At 47.2% G+C, this 15,020-nt stretch overlaps 1 protein-coding gene across 3 annotated transcripts in view; it reads right to left on the bottom strand.

The window, feature by feature from the left end:
* The window catches only part of ADAMTS3 (ADAM metallopeptidase with thrombospondin type 1 motif 3), a 58,959-nt gene that overhangs the window by 42,585 nt on the left and 1,354 nt on the right, over positions 1–15,020 (bottom strand). For 2 of the 3 annotated variants that reach the window (XM_036382720.2, XM_054514717.1), the window contains exons 1-3: positions 13,424–13,655; positions 12,624–12,651; positions 7,101–7,492 (exon numbers count right to left, since the gene is read on the bottom strand). In XM_036382720.2, the coding sequence (XP_036238613.1) occupies positions 7,101–7,492; positions 12,624–12,651; positions 13,424–13,492 (489 nt within the window). In that variant the 5' untranslated portion in view covers positions 13,493–13,655. Of the gene's footprint in view, positions 1–7,100; positions 7,493–12,623; positions 12,652–13,423; positions 13,656–15,020 lie in introns of those variants that run through there. The other variant, XM_036382721.2, reaches the window with a different exon arrangement.

Raw genomic sequence — 15,020 nt, 5'->3', positions numbered from 1 at the left:
TCAGAGAAGGGGAAATGAGACCTTCAAGTGCTGAAAACTCCAAAAGTATAAAGCGAATAAATAAGGCAAAAATGTGAAGACCCCATGATGTGGATGTCAGCAACATCAATTTCTACTGTGGCACACAAAATAAATACTGATTTATCTGCTGCCTGTACACAACAGTCAAAAGTGATGCTGTAGCATCATCACCCTTCCAAGCCAACAGAAAACTCAGCCCAAACTATGCATGAGAGGAATCATCTCCTCAGAGAGAAGTCAGAGGAGCACAGAAAACTGATGCAGCTTCCTCTGAATGGAAATACTCTGGGGATCAAAAGCTAGGAAGCACCAAAGCTAGTAATACTCCCATCAAACTCATAGTTTTAGATTGGTTCTACATCCTTGCACAAAGGAAAAAAAACCCAAACTATGGTAAAATCTCTCAAAGGAAAAGGAGAAGCAGTTTTACACCTTTGGTCACGTATAAACCAAGAAAGTCAAATGACAAAGGGATTTTTATGAGGTAGGGAAGCTGATTTAGTGTTGCATGGTTGTAACTTACTGAAGTTCTCAGCCAAGTAGCAGAAGCATTCAATGAAAACTAAGTATCTATTAAAATAGAAGTGAAAGCAAAGCACTTTGTCCATCATTTCAAGAAGCTCCTGCTGAAACACAGGGGCCAGAGATGGAACCAAGTGACTTTTCTTTCCATGACTCTTTCAAAGCCTGGATGGGAGCAAAATGTTGAGTTGCAGCATGACCCTGAGAGAAAACTAAGAACAGGAAACAGCAGAGCAACTCTTTTTCCTCAATGACCTGGCACAGTATTTTCTCTCCAGTCCTGCTTACTGCCCCTTTGCAAACATCAGGCCACGTGCCTTGCAGGCTAAATTGCAGATCCAAGTACATCCAACACTGGATAAACATGGACCATCAAAAAGCCATTGCTGAATATGGCTCCTGTACCTCCACCCTACCAAATGCAGTCACAGATTCAGCACCACCATCACCAAATTCACTCCACCATCAGTGAGAACTTGGAGAGAGGCTACAAGGATTGAATGCTGATAACCCTGGCTATTTCAGTATCTGTATACTTTCTGTTCCTGGGACACACACTTTGCCACGGGTGACATGTGGAGGCAGGACATGAGGAATGAGAGCCCAACTCATGCACTCTGGGTGTGTTATTGAGGGTCCACACAGGTTATACAATCTGGGATTTATTACTGAAACCATAAAAAGGGCTGTACTTAGTCATTTTAATAAGCTTCTGCTATTTTATAAACTGTCAGCTGTGAGCCTCCAGGAATGAAAACATTTAAGAAGCGTCTGCTGTTTTGGAAACAAAGAGGTAAAAATCCAGAAAGGAAATTCTTTGCCCAAGTGCCCTAAAAGCAGTGTTTTGTGAATATGCATCACCAAGACTACAAGGTGTGATTAAATAACAGCTACAAAAGACATATCCAGAGCAGCACTCAACTACCAGGCCTTTGTTCCAGAGCATTTTTAACCACACACTGATCTGTAACAGCAGTTTCAGCCCCTAAATATATTGCTTAAAAGGGAGGGATTACATGTAAACCTGTGCTTTGCTGTACAGAACGATTTTTCAACATCAGAAATAAACTATAAATAAAAGTCTGAAGCTGTGGCAACCAAAGTGGAGATTTTTATGGAAAGTCTCCAGGCAGACTCTCTCCAGCTGCCTGTTCCTAAACCCCTTCCTAGAGGATGCTCTCCTCACCTGGCCTCACCCACACTAGACTGTCAACTTTCTCAAGTTACCTTCAAATATTGTCTCCAGTCTAAAGACAGGAAAAAAGAGACTAATAACAACCCAAGTCTCCTGAGCACCATATTTTCTACTCATGGCAATGTGCCACGTGCACATTTTGCCCAGCCTGGGGTGGTTGTTAAATTCACAGTTCAGGTGTTCTGGGCTATTCCTGCTGGTTGTTCCAGAGGCCTCACAGGGAGGTCCTTGTTTTCTAGAAGGCACCTTAGGTGACATCACAGGTCATTCAGATGCCAGCCTGGACTCACTGCATCTCTCCTCAGCTTGGAGGGTGAGGAATTCTGCAGAATGGTCAGAACACATGGGATTGATTTCCCTTTCATCTTTACTTTCAATTACCTGATAACCTGCTGCCACCTGCTCCTCAACAGAGGATAGAGACAAACAGAACAAGTTTAATTTCAGTTACCAAAAAGGGCCTAAAAACACTTCCTATGAGCCAAAAAGACCTAAACTACCTCCACCTTTTTTGGACAGATATAGCTCAAAGTTGCATTTATAGTGCCCAAAGCCTCATTTCCCATGTCCAGAGCTCCATTTCTATCATCCAATTAATCCTTAGGGTCCAAGACACATCTTGAGTGTCTAATCCCTCATATATAGGGTCTAAATCACACTTAGACCTAAGAAACTCATTTTTGGGTCATGAAGCCTCATTTCTGGAGTTCAAAACTTTGTCTCTAGGATTAAAAACATCATTTTTGGGGTACAAACCGTCACAAGTTCCAAACATCCCTTCTGAGGTATAAAGGCTCATCTTAAGGGGCCAAAGCATAATATTTAAGGCCCAAAGTCTGTCTTGGAAGGTAAGCAGGAGCGAGAGGAGGAGGCACAAGGGCTTGGAAATGAGGCAAAGCTGTCATTAGACCAGATCTGGCTGTGTTAGAAAAATTTATAAAAACAAACAAGAACAAATAAATGGAGCTGGAGCAACCATCTGCATAAACTTTGACTATGAAGTAATGGTGAAGTACTTATTTGCTTTGACTGATAAATTTCAGGGAGAAGCAAACCAGACCTATGAAAGATTTTCTATTTAACATCTTCCACTATACTGACACTTGACTTCCGTGCCCATCGCCTCCCTTCTCAATCAGTGCTCCTCCCCTCTGGGTTTTACTCCAGCAGCCCCCAGTCCCAAACGAGGGAATGCATTTTCCCAAGTTTCTGGAGTTCCTGAGCTTTGAGAAATCCTCTTTCCTATGGATTCCTAGGGCTGCGGGAAGTGCTGCATGGCAGAGAGGTGACAGGGATGGAGTCCAGCTGCAGCCCATCAGGCCCAGCTCATCATGCAGCCAAGCACAGGGAGCACCAGTGCTGAGAGCAGGCAGAGCAGGTCACAGGAGTTCATGGCAGGAGGGAATTACTGTGGGAAGAGCACAGTAGGGCAGGGGAGCAGGAATATGGGAGTGTTAAATCAGCCTAAGGCCCCACTGCCATCTGCCAGAGCAGCACGCAGCCAGAGCAGCTTCATCTCCAGGGTCTGTCCTGCCTTCCTTCTCCTTGGGGTCTGTCCTGCCTTCCTTCTCCTTGGGATTTGTCCTGCCTTCCGCCTCCCAGGGTCTGTCCTGCCTTCCATCTCCCCAGGGTTTGTTTTGCTGTCCTTGTGCTTTGCCCTCCCACAAAGTTCTGGATGACCAGATGTCCCCTTGACCACAGCTCTCAGCTTGGACTGGAAGAAACCTCCAGGCCTGAGGGGACAGTCCCAGTTCCAGTCCCAATCCCAAACTCAGCAGGAGTTTCTGATGTTTCTGAGTTTCTACAACCAGATTCTCTGCAGCAATTCAAGTGTTTGTCTCCAAAATGCTATTCCAATACACTGGGCTCAAACACCCTCGGCTCCTAGAAAGATGTTTCCCCATTTAGGAGCTCTGTCTTGCCAGCTTGGGGGAAGTCATGCTGAAATAGTACCTTAGAACCAACACAGGAACAAGAAATAAACCTGAATAGCTCAGTCCTGATGAAACAATGGTAATAAAAAAGGATTTGAAACAAATCAAAATGCCCTGAAACTCCTTGGATCCTATAAGCCCCAACTCCTACAGATTTGTAAAGCTTTTCCTGAACCAAGTTTAGAGCCTGTGCAATTATCTCCAGTCTGAGATACTCCAGCCTGTATTTCCAAAAGATTTGCCAAAGGAAAGTAGCTGTGAACATGCACAGACGTGTTTCTTCACGTCTCCATATCCTTGGAAAAAGGCATGGCAATAAGCAAGTGAGGAATAATCTGTCACAAATGACAGATCTAAGCACGTTTGGGTATTTTTTTAAATTCCTGATGGTTGGTCTGTCTTCCAGGATTTCCCTGCTTTGGCAGCTGAACACTACAAGGCAGGCAGATTCCTGAGCATCTTCCACTTGCAAACAGCTGTACTTCCAACAACCACACGCTGCCCTGGGCTTGAAGGCCATGAAATTTCAACAAACAAAAATACTCCAAATCACTTCCAACAAACAAAAAAGAAGTCCCATTTTACTTGGAATCTGAAGTCAAAGATTAAAGGCTCATTGTCCTGGGCCTGGCCCTTTCCTTTGAAACAAGCAAGGTTTCTGGGAGAAACAGGAACCAGCCCTGCCCCTTGGGATGCCACGGATGTGAGCACAAACCAGATCCCACCTCCAACACAGAGACACACATCTACAGGAACACAGTCCAGAGTGGAAGCACAAGCTAAAGGCATCACACACCTGCTCAGAGTTTGTCACAAAGGCAGGAAGCTAACTGACAAACTGGGGTGATTTTCTATACATTAACAGGTAGAAAGTGTTTTAAGACACTCTTTCTAAATGTTAGGCTTGCTGCCTTCTCTCTGTTTACAACCTAAACCATTTGTAGTGTTTTCTTGAGGCTGGCACCTTCCACCCCTGAAGGATTCTGACAATAAATACTGCTAGTTTGACCAAACAACAGCAGAAATATGCACCAGCATTCTGACACACAGTGAAGGAGACAAGAGGCACCTCCTCTGTGACTAATGAAGGGTTCTTCTGCCATGACAAGTGCAGGCACATGCATGTGGGATTTTTAAATAAACAGGGTTATTTCCAAGGGAGATTAAGCAGATGTGAAAATAGGAATTTGCAGAACTGATGGCAGACAGACAACTTCCATTGCAAAAGTAGATATGCAAACTATTTCAAAACAAAAGCATTCAAGTATTTGGGGGTTTAAATGTAAGTTTAGATTGAGGAAGAGACTGCTGGCAAAATCTCACTTTGCTAGTGCAAATGCTGATTATTCCACATATTTACTATCAAACAATCAAAATTTAGCACCAAATGCTCTTTTTCTCTTACGATATCCAACCTCTTCTACAAGTTATACACTGTGCAAACTGCTACCCCAGTGCTTCCCTCCACTTTCTCTCCACAGCTTCAACAACTTAGTTGGCTGCTCTGGACAGTGTCTAAATTCCTTTGAAGTCAAAAATAAATCCCTCCAGCACACACATGCCCCTAGAATTTCTCACTCTTGCTCCAGTTTCTGTTAAGCCATACTATCTCACTCAGATCTTTAGGATACACTGAGGATCAAATATTCTGGCTGGGTTGAGAGACACATAGTGCAGCAACAGAGAAACCAGAGACAGTAATTTCAAGTTCCTTTTGCTACCCTGAGAGATGCTGGGAGGAAAAAAGCATAAAATAACTCATCAGGATTATTTATTTCTCTCACACTCACATGATTAGAGCTCCAAGAGATGTTAAAACAGTGAAGGTCGGAATAAACAGAGAGACAAGAGTGACCCAGGAGCATTTACCCACACTCCTCAAGGAAAAAGGCCATGTTCTCCTGGTCCAGTCACCAAAACCATGGGAAGAACATGGAATGTTATGGGAAAAGAGGGACACATTCCAGTAGATCAGGTTGCTCCAGGCCCCATCTAACCTGGCCTTGAACATTTCCAGGGATGGGGCAGCCACAGCTTCTCTAGGCAACCTGTGCCAGCACCTCACCATCTTCAGCGAAGAATTTCATCCCAATATGCCATCCAACCCTGTCCTCTGTCCCTGTGAAGCCACTCCCACTCCAGGAGTCCCCCTCTGGCTTCCTTTACCTGAAAACACAGCACAAGCAGCTTGCCAGTCTCACAGCAATCTGTGCCGGAGCTACACTCCCTAATCTCATTCCATTTAATCCAATTGCTCGTCTTCACAACACAACAGCTTCACTCAGGCTTACTGCCAACCCAGCTGCCAGGGTCTCATCCATCAGAGCCATTCCATTGGAAGCTCCATCTAGCCAGCCAGGGGTCTGCTTGGCCTCTGTAAACACTGGCAATAGATCCTCCTCAAAACCCCCCAAAAAACCCCCAAAACACACCAAACTAACATAAGTTATCACCTCTGATGCAAACACTACCAGTATTTCCTTTCCCTAAGCAAAGGAATTCAAAGAGTTTTGGTCTGAATGGGGGTTCTGAGCCACCTCTGCAGTTACTCAGTGACTACTGCCACTGCTGAGGTGGGAGGTTTCCTAGCCAGGACTTATCTCCAAATGGAATTAAATCATGACCACGTGGCAGCTATAGGAAGTGGGAAAGCCACTTCCAAGAAAGGATGCTTGTTGCAGACTTCTTCACGTGGTTCCTGTCCCAAAGAAGCAGGAGGGTAACCATGACATCCATCTCCCTGGATGTGGCAGGCATGTTCCACCAGTGATAGAGCACAAGGTGGGTATTCTTGGCTTTCACTGCTGCCTGAGCATACCAAGGAATGGTGTGTGGGCTCCAAACATGCTGAGCCTTTCGTTCTGGGATTTGGGCATCTGCTCAGCCACAGGGAAACCTGCATGCTCACAGACAGATCGAAAACAAACCCGTTACCCCTTGCTCAACTCTCATATGACACCTCCTGATGAAACAAAACTGCGGCTAAGAGAACAAAAAGCATGCTCACTTTATAAAGGAACCCTTTAAAACTTAATGCTGCTATTCTTGGATAGCAGGGCATCCCATCATTTCCATACCTGAGAAGCAAAGAGGGAACATTTGGACAGCAAATTCTAAACTCAGTTAAAAAAAGGTCACCTTTTAAGTCTGAAAATGTCTTCATTAGTCATTTTCCTGTTTGTAACACCTCATGCAAATAAAAAATGAAACCCAACATGTAGGTTTGAGTTCTCTCTCACATACCTGAGACATTAAGAACTTCGCTTATCAACCTCAGAGAAATTATCCCAAAGCAAAGCAGTAGGGCATTAATATTTTCTAAGAAATAAAGTTCCGTAATTGACATCACTAGGAACGTGTGGTTACAAGCAACAAAAGCTGTGCCCAGAGTGTGACAGGAGACACAAACGCCAAGAAACCAGCCTTACCAGCCCATCACAGTTGCTGATGGCCACGGCAGCTCCGGGGATGTCTGTGATGTCCCCCACGTAGGCGCAGTCGGTCCACAGGGGCTCTCTCTTCCACAAGCGCTCCATAGCGCTCCCGGTGCGAGTGGCGTTCCCAGCATCGCTCCCAGAGTCCTGGTACCACTCCACCACGGCCTGGGGAGCTAGCAGGCGGCTGTTGGGCCTCAGACGGAGGTGGAAGTCCCTGCCGAAGGCGCTGACGTTGAAGTAGAGCTGGCGGGGGCCGTGCGGTGCCTCGCGTGCCCAGCGCCGCTGGCGGCCGGCCGACAGCACGTTGGACACGTAGCTGCCATCGGCTGCCGTGCTGATGGGAACAACCAAGCCGTACGGGCTGCCTCTGCTCCAATGCAGCTCTGCCAAGAAACACACCAGACACCACAGCAAAGTAAGGACAGGAGCTTGGAATGAGCCCAAAGACTGAAGGACCCCCCTGCCTCACACCTCCCCTTCCAAAAATCCCATTTTAGGATTCCTGTTTCAGCTACACACGTGTCACTGCTCCTCTTTTATCATGGAATCCCAAAATGGTCTGGGTTGGAAGGGACCTTCCGGAACATCCAGTTCCAAACCCCCTTCCAGGGGGAGAGACATCACCCACCACTATCCCAGGTTGCTCCAGGCCCCATTCAACCTGGCCTTGGACACTTCCAGGGATGGGGCAGCTGCAGCTTCTCTGGACAACCTATGCCAGGACCTCACCACCATCACAGGGAAGAATTTCTTCCTATCAACTGCTATTATAAAAATGATTTTCCTAGAAAATAAAGAGAAAAGCTTGAAATATTCACTGACATTTATCTGGGGAGTTTCCTGTTTCAGGCTTGCCCAACAGCTCCAGGAGAGGCACAGACCCTTCTGAATTCTCCTGTAAGGAATGCCACATGTCCGTTGTACACCTGACACAGAACTTGCTTCTGTGTCAGGACTTCCATCAAGCTTTTGAAAATGAAGAGCCAAGCTTGGTTATAAGCACAATTTGCATACCGATTTCTCAGGAAATAGAAATGGGGAAAAAATCCAGCAGATCAGGCACTGCTGATAAATTAATCCATGTCAGCACTGGTAAAGGCAGTAACTTTTCCCTCTACAAATCCCCCTACCTAGCAACTTGCTGTTGCCTTTCCTCTGAGTAACAGAGATCAAAAACAATGAGAGAATCTAATTATTAAAAAACCTGACACAGATCTGCACTATTTTGAACCTAAATCTTGCACTTTAGTGCAGCTAAGAGAAGCCATAAACCCAGCAAAGCCACATTGTTTGTAATCCTGCAGAAGCTCAATGGCACAACCCTCAGCTAAGGCAACAAGTCTTCAAGTAATTTCACACCACTGGAAAACAAATCCATTCAAATGAGTTGATCTCTTCAGTGAGACTTCTGTAATCTGGTAGCAATCAGGCTATTCGGTGTCTGGTTTTCAGGCTGTAAGGGAAGAGCCAGGTCAAGCTGTGAGCCACACTTCTGCTCTGAATGGGTCAAAGTCTAAGCCTCTCTATTTGACTAGGTGAGAGTTAAAAAGACATCTTCCCCAAAAATAGTTATTCACTACTCCCTTCTTCCGAGGAGAGCTGGTGAAAGCAGTAGCAAAGTGGTATTACTGACAATTTAATTTGAAAAGCTTCGAGATCTGATAGCTCTGATGTCAGTGCCAAGCACCACTGAGAATTCCTCAAATAATTATACTTAATTAAGTGAGCTAAATTTCACCTGCTCCCAGTGTGCATCACACTTGATATGAGAATCAAATAGAGGAAAAGCTCAGCAGCCAGTTCCTCTCTCCTGGTAGCAAGGGCTGCTGGTTTTAAGAGACTCACACATTCAACAAGTACCTTCAGTAGGAAAATGTTCCTAATGGCTTCAAGGAACTGTTTTTAATATTCTTCCAGCCAGTTACTGAGGAATCTAACAGAAACACAATCTATGGTACTAGTAAGATGCACACATGTAAATTCTCGCACTATAAATATCTTACTATACAAATTCTATATCCTAGGAATGTGAAAAGTCATTTCCAAGCCCATTGGTACCCCACATCCTACAGCCAGCAGCCACAGGGTGAGTTTCAGCAGCAGCAAACTCCACCTATTTTGCCATACACCCACAAGATCAGGTTCTAAAACTGGCATCTTAATTAGGTCATTATCCTTAGGATAATTCCCATTTTAAACACTGGGAATTCTGAGCAGAATTGTTAATCTGTCTCCTTAGAGAAGGGACCAAATTAAAACTCTAAAGTCATTTTTATTAATTAGACACCAGGCCATGCCCAGGAGACAGAGGTGCTGGGTTGTACATCCTAACTGGGTCAAAGTAAAAACACAGATCCTTACATTCCTGGTGCTTCAACACTGGGATTTCATTCCCAGGCTGACATTCCACCTTCTACCTCTCTGAGATTCCTCGTGACTTGTTTTCCTTTTTCTTTAAGCAGGACTTTCAGTGCCAGAGACCACAGTCTGGTGATGGAGCTCTGTGCTCACCGCACAGCCGAGAAACTGCTCTGCACATCTTGCAGCAGAATTCCCACATTTCCACAGGCTGGGGGGAAAAACCTGGCTATTTGGCTAATAAGAGCAGCCAGCTAGCCCCAAGAAGGCAGGAACAAAGGGTGGAAAATAACAACTGTCAAGGTTTTGAGTCAGCGAAAGCCTTTTCCAGAGTCTGTAAATGCTGAGCTAGAAGAGGAAATGCCTTTTGTTCAAAGGCAATTAAAATTAAATGGGACATGACTGAAACCCAGCGACATCTGAACTCCTCTGCTGACTTACATTACCCTTTTTCCACAAACTGCACACTCTGAGGAAATGCTATCCCAGCTCTAGGTGTTCCCTTTCCTAAGCTAAAATTTCAGAGCCGATCTGCTCTGCTAATTCAAAGCTGACAGTGCTGATCAGAGCAAGAGGAAAAGCACTTAACTGTAAATTTTCTTCATCCTTTTTTTAATCTGGCCTTAAAAATGCCGCTCCAGTTGCACAATGTTTAGGTTGAAAGGAAGCACTTAAGAAGGAAGAACACATTCTTTCATTTTGTGCCAAAACATAATTACCTAGAGAATGGCTCTGAAGAGAGCTATCCTGACTTTCTTTCTCCTCAAAACCTGGTGAAACTGCAGAATTAATGCCACTGCCTCACAAGAGCTGTCTCTGCACTATACAAAAGCTCTGCTCAACAGAGGTTTGAAAATCCTAGACTATTTATCACAGCTGCTCTGGTCACTCAGCAAGTTGATGCTTAATAAAGAGAGGATGCTGTGGAGACAACTGGACAAGCCCAGCAGGGATTTTGTCATGACCCTTTTCTGCTTCATTGTTGGCTGGTGGCTTCCAGAAACAACAGAGTGGTTTTGGTCCCTCTCAACAACCTGGGTCACTCCAGAACTACCCTTTGCTCTCTGTTTGGCTGCCTTTAGGTGGCAGGAATGCCCAGAAAGAAAAGTCTGTAATCTTTAGAAGACAAGAAGGGGGGACAGATTCCTTGAGAATTTCCACTCAGCTCTGCACCTGAAAAGGGATGAGGCTGTGTGGGATCTAGAGATGGTAAACTGGATGAATGAAAGCAAGGTGAGAGGCTGATGTGGGACACCTCTCTGGTGTCCTCATTCCTCTACTTCACTGTCACTTGTCCCAGGGATGCAGACAGCTCAAGAGATGGTTGGTGTGGTGTTTTTTGCAGCCTCTGCACAGCTCCAGGTGTTTTGCAGGTGCTTCCTGCAGGCAGTGGGGCCCAGCACAGTTGTGCCACAGGTGTCTCCCAGAAGTGGCACTGAGCAGAGACAGAGCTCTGCTGCGTGGGAGGCCAAGGTGCAGCACAGCATCATTTCAGGATGAGTGACACACAAGGACTCCCTCCTGACAGCTCCCAGACACTGCAGCACTCCGTGCATCAATGCAGGCAATTAAGTGTGCTAACTTGCTATCCCTGTGATGATGTCTAACAAAAATAAACCCCTAGGTGCCTTAATTTCCCTAGGTGACTTTTCAGGCTACAAGAAAAGACCAGCTGCTGTCAGAAGCCAGCCCTGGGCCAACTCAAAATACACACCACCAATGCAAAGCAATACTTTGTGGGACTCAGAAGTAGGACTGTGCATTTGCAGGTTTTACCTCCAAGTCGTTACAGCTCTCAGCTGAGTAAGCCATGGTTTGAAGTTGTGGCTGCCACATCCCTGGAATGGGGCTGGGTTGGAGGGGGCTTGGAGTGACCTGGGATAGTGAAAGGTGTTATTGCCCATGGCCAGGGGTTTGGAATGAGATGATCATACAAGTCCCTTCCAACCCAAATAATTTTGGGATTCTATGGTTCTGTACTTTCTGAATCAGAATCTACAGGATCAAATTCAGCCCCAAATATTCCTGACTACAGCAGTGCCAGGGCTGTGGAAGAAAGGAAGACGTTAAAGGACAAAAAGTTATTTTCCAGATTCAGGAATTTTGCCTGATGTACTGTGTAATTTAAAAGACACATTCCTATATAGCTTATGGTTTCTGAAATTCAAATACAATCCACTTCTCACGGAAAGGACTAGAAATAAAAGACAGGATCAGCATACCACTGGAAAAACCGTCTGTTTGCCAATTAGCTTTAAATGTACCTTGCTGTCTCTGTTCCCATTATTCACTGATCACGGCAGAAACCAACCTAAGCCCAGAAGCTCACAGTGCCAGAACTGAAGTTGAGACAAGACCTCCAAAATTCACAGAAATGCCTGAAATTCTTTTCTGAACAAAAGCTGCACCAAAACCTCAGGGCTAGAGGTCCAACAACAGCAGGAGCAGAACTGGCTGTGGTCCATTCCCACCGCAGAAGAGCTCCAGAGAGCACTCATGTGCAGGGACACACACTCAGTACCGGGATGGTCAAAGACTCATTTCACACTGGCTAAGGGAAGAAGCACATAGAAAGGCATTCCCTGCCACTAACGCCCTGGGAATGCCAGCTTCCACATCCTTCCAGTACCTCTTCCATCCTGTGGAGCACCCAATTGCCAGTTACTCTAAATGAACACAGATCTCCTGAAATTTACTGTGGGTGCATCCTCTCAGTTAAAGGAAGCTTCCTCTCTTTGGGAAGAGTCCTAGAGGCTGAAGTCTCAGTAAGAAGCACCCCATGGGCACACAGAGGCACATTTCCCTTCAGCTCCCTCATGTGCCACTGACCCTGAACTCACTGCACAGCACCTTCTTACCCAGGTCTATCAGTTTACAAGGCAACAGTGAACAGTCACAGATTTTATAACTTTGACTGGTTTGTATTTCAGAAGGGAAGCACAAACACATAAAGATGCAAACCCGCAGCACGAGAGGGCATGCAAATTCAAGCGGTGCCACGTCACTGCAACTACAAACCTTTCTGGGTGGCAGTAGTGGGGAGTGCACCGGGAATGCTTGCCTGCATACAGATCACTTCTCCAGAAATAACTATTCTTTGAGCTAACTTCTTTTATTTCTGTCTTGATAGCAGGAATAATAGCTAAAAAGACTTACCTCTTTGGATCTGCTGTTCTTTACCAGCCTGCAGAAGAGAGAAGAAACACGTGCACAAAGTTGTTAGTGTAATTACTATGCAATGGGGAATGGCAGAAGGCTGAAAAATCACTTGGTCTGTTCTGCACTATTTTATACGTTTCTTCATTTGGTTTCCAGGGATGGCAGTTCTTCCTTAACCGAATAAACAGCTGTTCTCCCAATATACTAACAGAGACCACAGCAAGTTTAACAGAAATAGAGCTGCTAGCAATCATGATTCTGAATGACCCGTTCTATACGTTGTGACACTGTGCCAAAAAGTAAGTTTGGTGGCCAAAGAGGGGCTTAACAGCAGGAAAGTGATGAGCTTCAAGAAGCACGGGTGCTACGGCAGAGAGGAAGCAGTGAGCTGACAGCTCTTTGTATCTAGGGTAGAGAATAGGAAAGCCAACTGGACCACAGTGACCGCAGGGACGGTGGCAGTGATCCGAGCATGGTCAGCTCACTGCCGGCTTGGTACTTGCTCTTTCAGGCATAGGGGACCTAGGGGCAGAGGATCCAGAAGGAAGGGACCAGAGGCCGCCGCTGCGGGATCCAGCCAGGGCCGAGGATGCCGTGTCCGGTTGCAGGCTGCTTGGATGCAGCGGTCTGCAGCACGGCAGAGAGAGGAGAGCCGCCCGTCCATCCCAGCCTCTCCTCGCACCGGACCGGTACCGCTCGGGGACCCCGGGGCAGGGGGGACGAAGGAAGACCCCGTGGGACAGCGCGGAGGGCAGGGGAGGGCAGGAGTCCCCCCGCTCCCTCTCTCCCTCACTCACCTGCCGGCCGGGCGCAGCGCGGGCCCCCAGGAGCGCGGCTGCCACAAGCCACAGGGGCAGGAGCACCATCCCGAGGCGGCCGCCCGCGCCCCGGCCCCGGCCGCGCTCCGCCCGCTCCCTCCTCCTGCCGCTGCCTTCCCTGCCTCCGGCGGCGGCTCCCGGGGCCGGGGCCGGCTGGGCGGGCGGAGAGGCGGCGGGTCCCCCGCGCCGCCTGTTGCTGTGCGCCCGCCGCGACCCGCGGCGCTGATAAACCCGCGGCGGCTCCGCCTCCGGCCGAGCGGCGCTCCACGTCAGGCACGGCCCGGCCCGCCGGGGAACCCGCCCGGCTCCGCGCACCGACACACTGAGGCACAGATCCTATCGCTGTGCTCCCGCTGCATCCTCGGCGCTCCCCGCCCTTGCTCCATGCGCCTGAAATCCACCGAGAAACAACTTTCCTGTCCGGCCATCTGTCCGGCCATCCGTCCGTCCATCCACCCATCCATCCATCCATCCATCCATCCATCCATCCATCCGTCCGTCCGTCCGTCCGTCCATCCATCCATCTGTCCGTCCGTCCGTCCATCCATCCCACCATCACTGCCTGCATCACACCCTGGCAGGGACTCCCAGAACAGCTCCCCAGCCCGGGACCACATCCTCAAGCTCCCATATTAACCCAAGGCAGACTGCAACAGCTACAGTCTTAAAATCCCAGAATGGTTTAGGTTGAAAGAGACCTCAAAGCTCATTTCATTCCAACCCCCTGCCATGGGGGTCATTGGATTGGGCTGCTTCAAGCCCCCTCCAACCTGGCCTTGAACACTTCCAGGGATGGGGCAGACACAGCTTCCCTGGGCAGCCTGTGCCAGGGCCCCAGCATTCTCATGGTAAAAAGCTTCTTCCCTATATTTAACCTAAACTGACACTCATTCAGTTTAAAATCATCACCCCATGTCCCATCCCAACAGTTCCCAAGGGTCCCACTAGACTGGAGTCTGACCACAAAGCCATTTCTCTCCCCACCAGCTGGGAACTCAGCACACAACACAAAAGGAAATGGTGCCTGGCCTGGGCAGAAGCCAAAATCCACTTGCACAGCACCTTCCACCGACAGAAATCTGCACTAGCACACTCTGTATACCTTCATTTCCCCAGAAGATGCCATGCAGTTGAAGCTGTGCATAACCAGTTGGTAACAGACCCCATGGGGGAAAAAACTTTCCAGGAGGCAGAGATCAACCACTCCAACATCCTTGAACACCAGCAGTGTTCAGCTGAGCCTGAATTTTTTCAGGGTCAGAATTAGCCAGCGTTACAAACATCTGGATCCTAAAATCCAATCAAAACCCATTGTATTGTACCTTGTGCATTACCACTCCTGTGAAACATCACAACCCACCACTATCAGTTTCTGCTGGCCCCACATAGCACAAACACATGATCTGCTGCTGCTAAATGTTCTCAGAATACATGTGACAGCTTAACTAGAATTTTTAAGTTGACCTCCCTGCCAGAAATCATCTTATCAACATGAAAAAGAAAATACGGGTTCTACTAAATCCAAATTGCGTCACAGCGACATTAAAGAGGAGGAGAGCTTCGGCCTTGATTTTCA

Source organism: Molothrus ater, chromosome 4 (genome assembly GCF_012460135.2).
Source record: "Molothrus ater isolate BHLD 08-10-18 breed brown headed cowbird chromosome 4, BPBGC_Mater_1.1, whole genome shotgun sequence".
NCBI classification, from domain to species: domain Eukaryota; kingdom Metazoa; phylum Chordata; class Aves; order Passeriformes; family Icteridae; genus Molothrus; species Molothrus ater.
The sequence above is the reverse complement of the archived record's forward strand: the minus strand, read 5'-3'. Positions and strand labels throughout refer to the sequence as shown.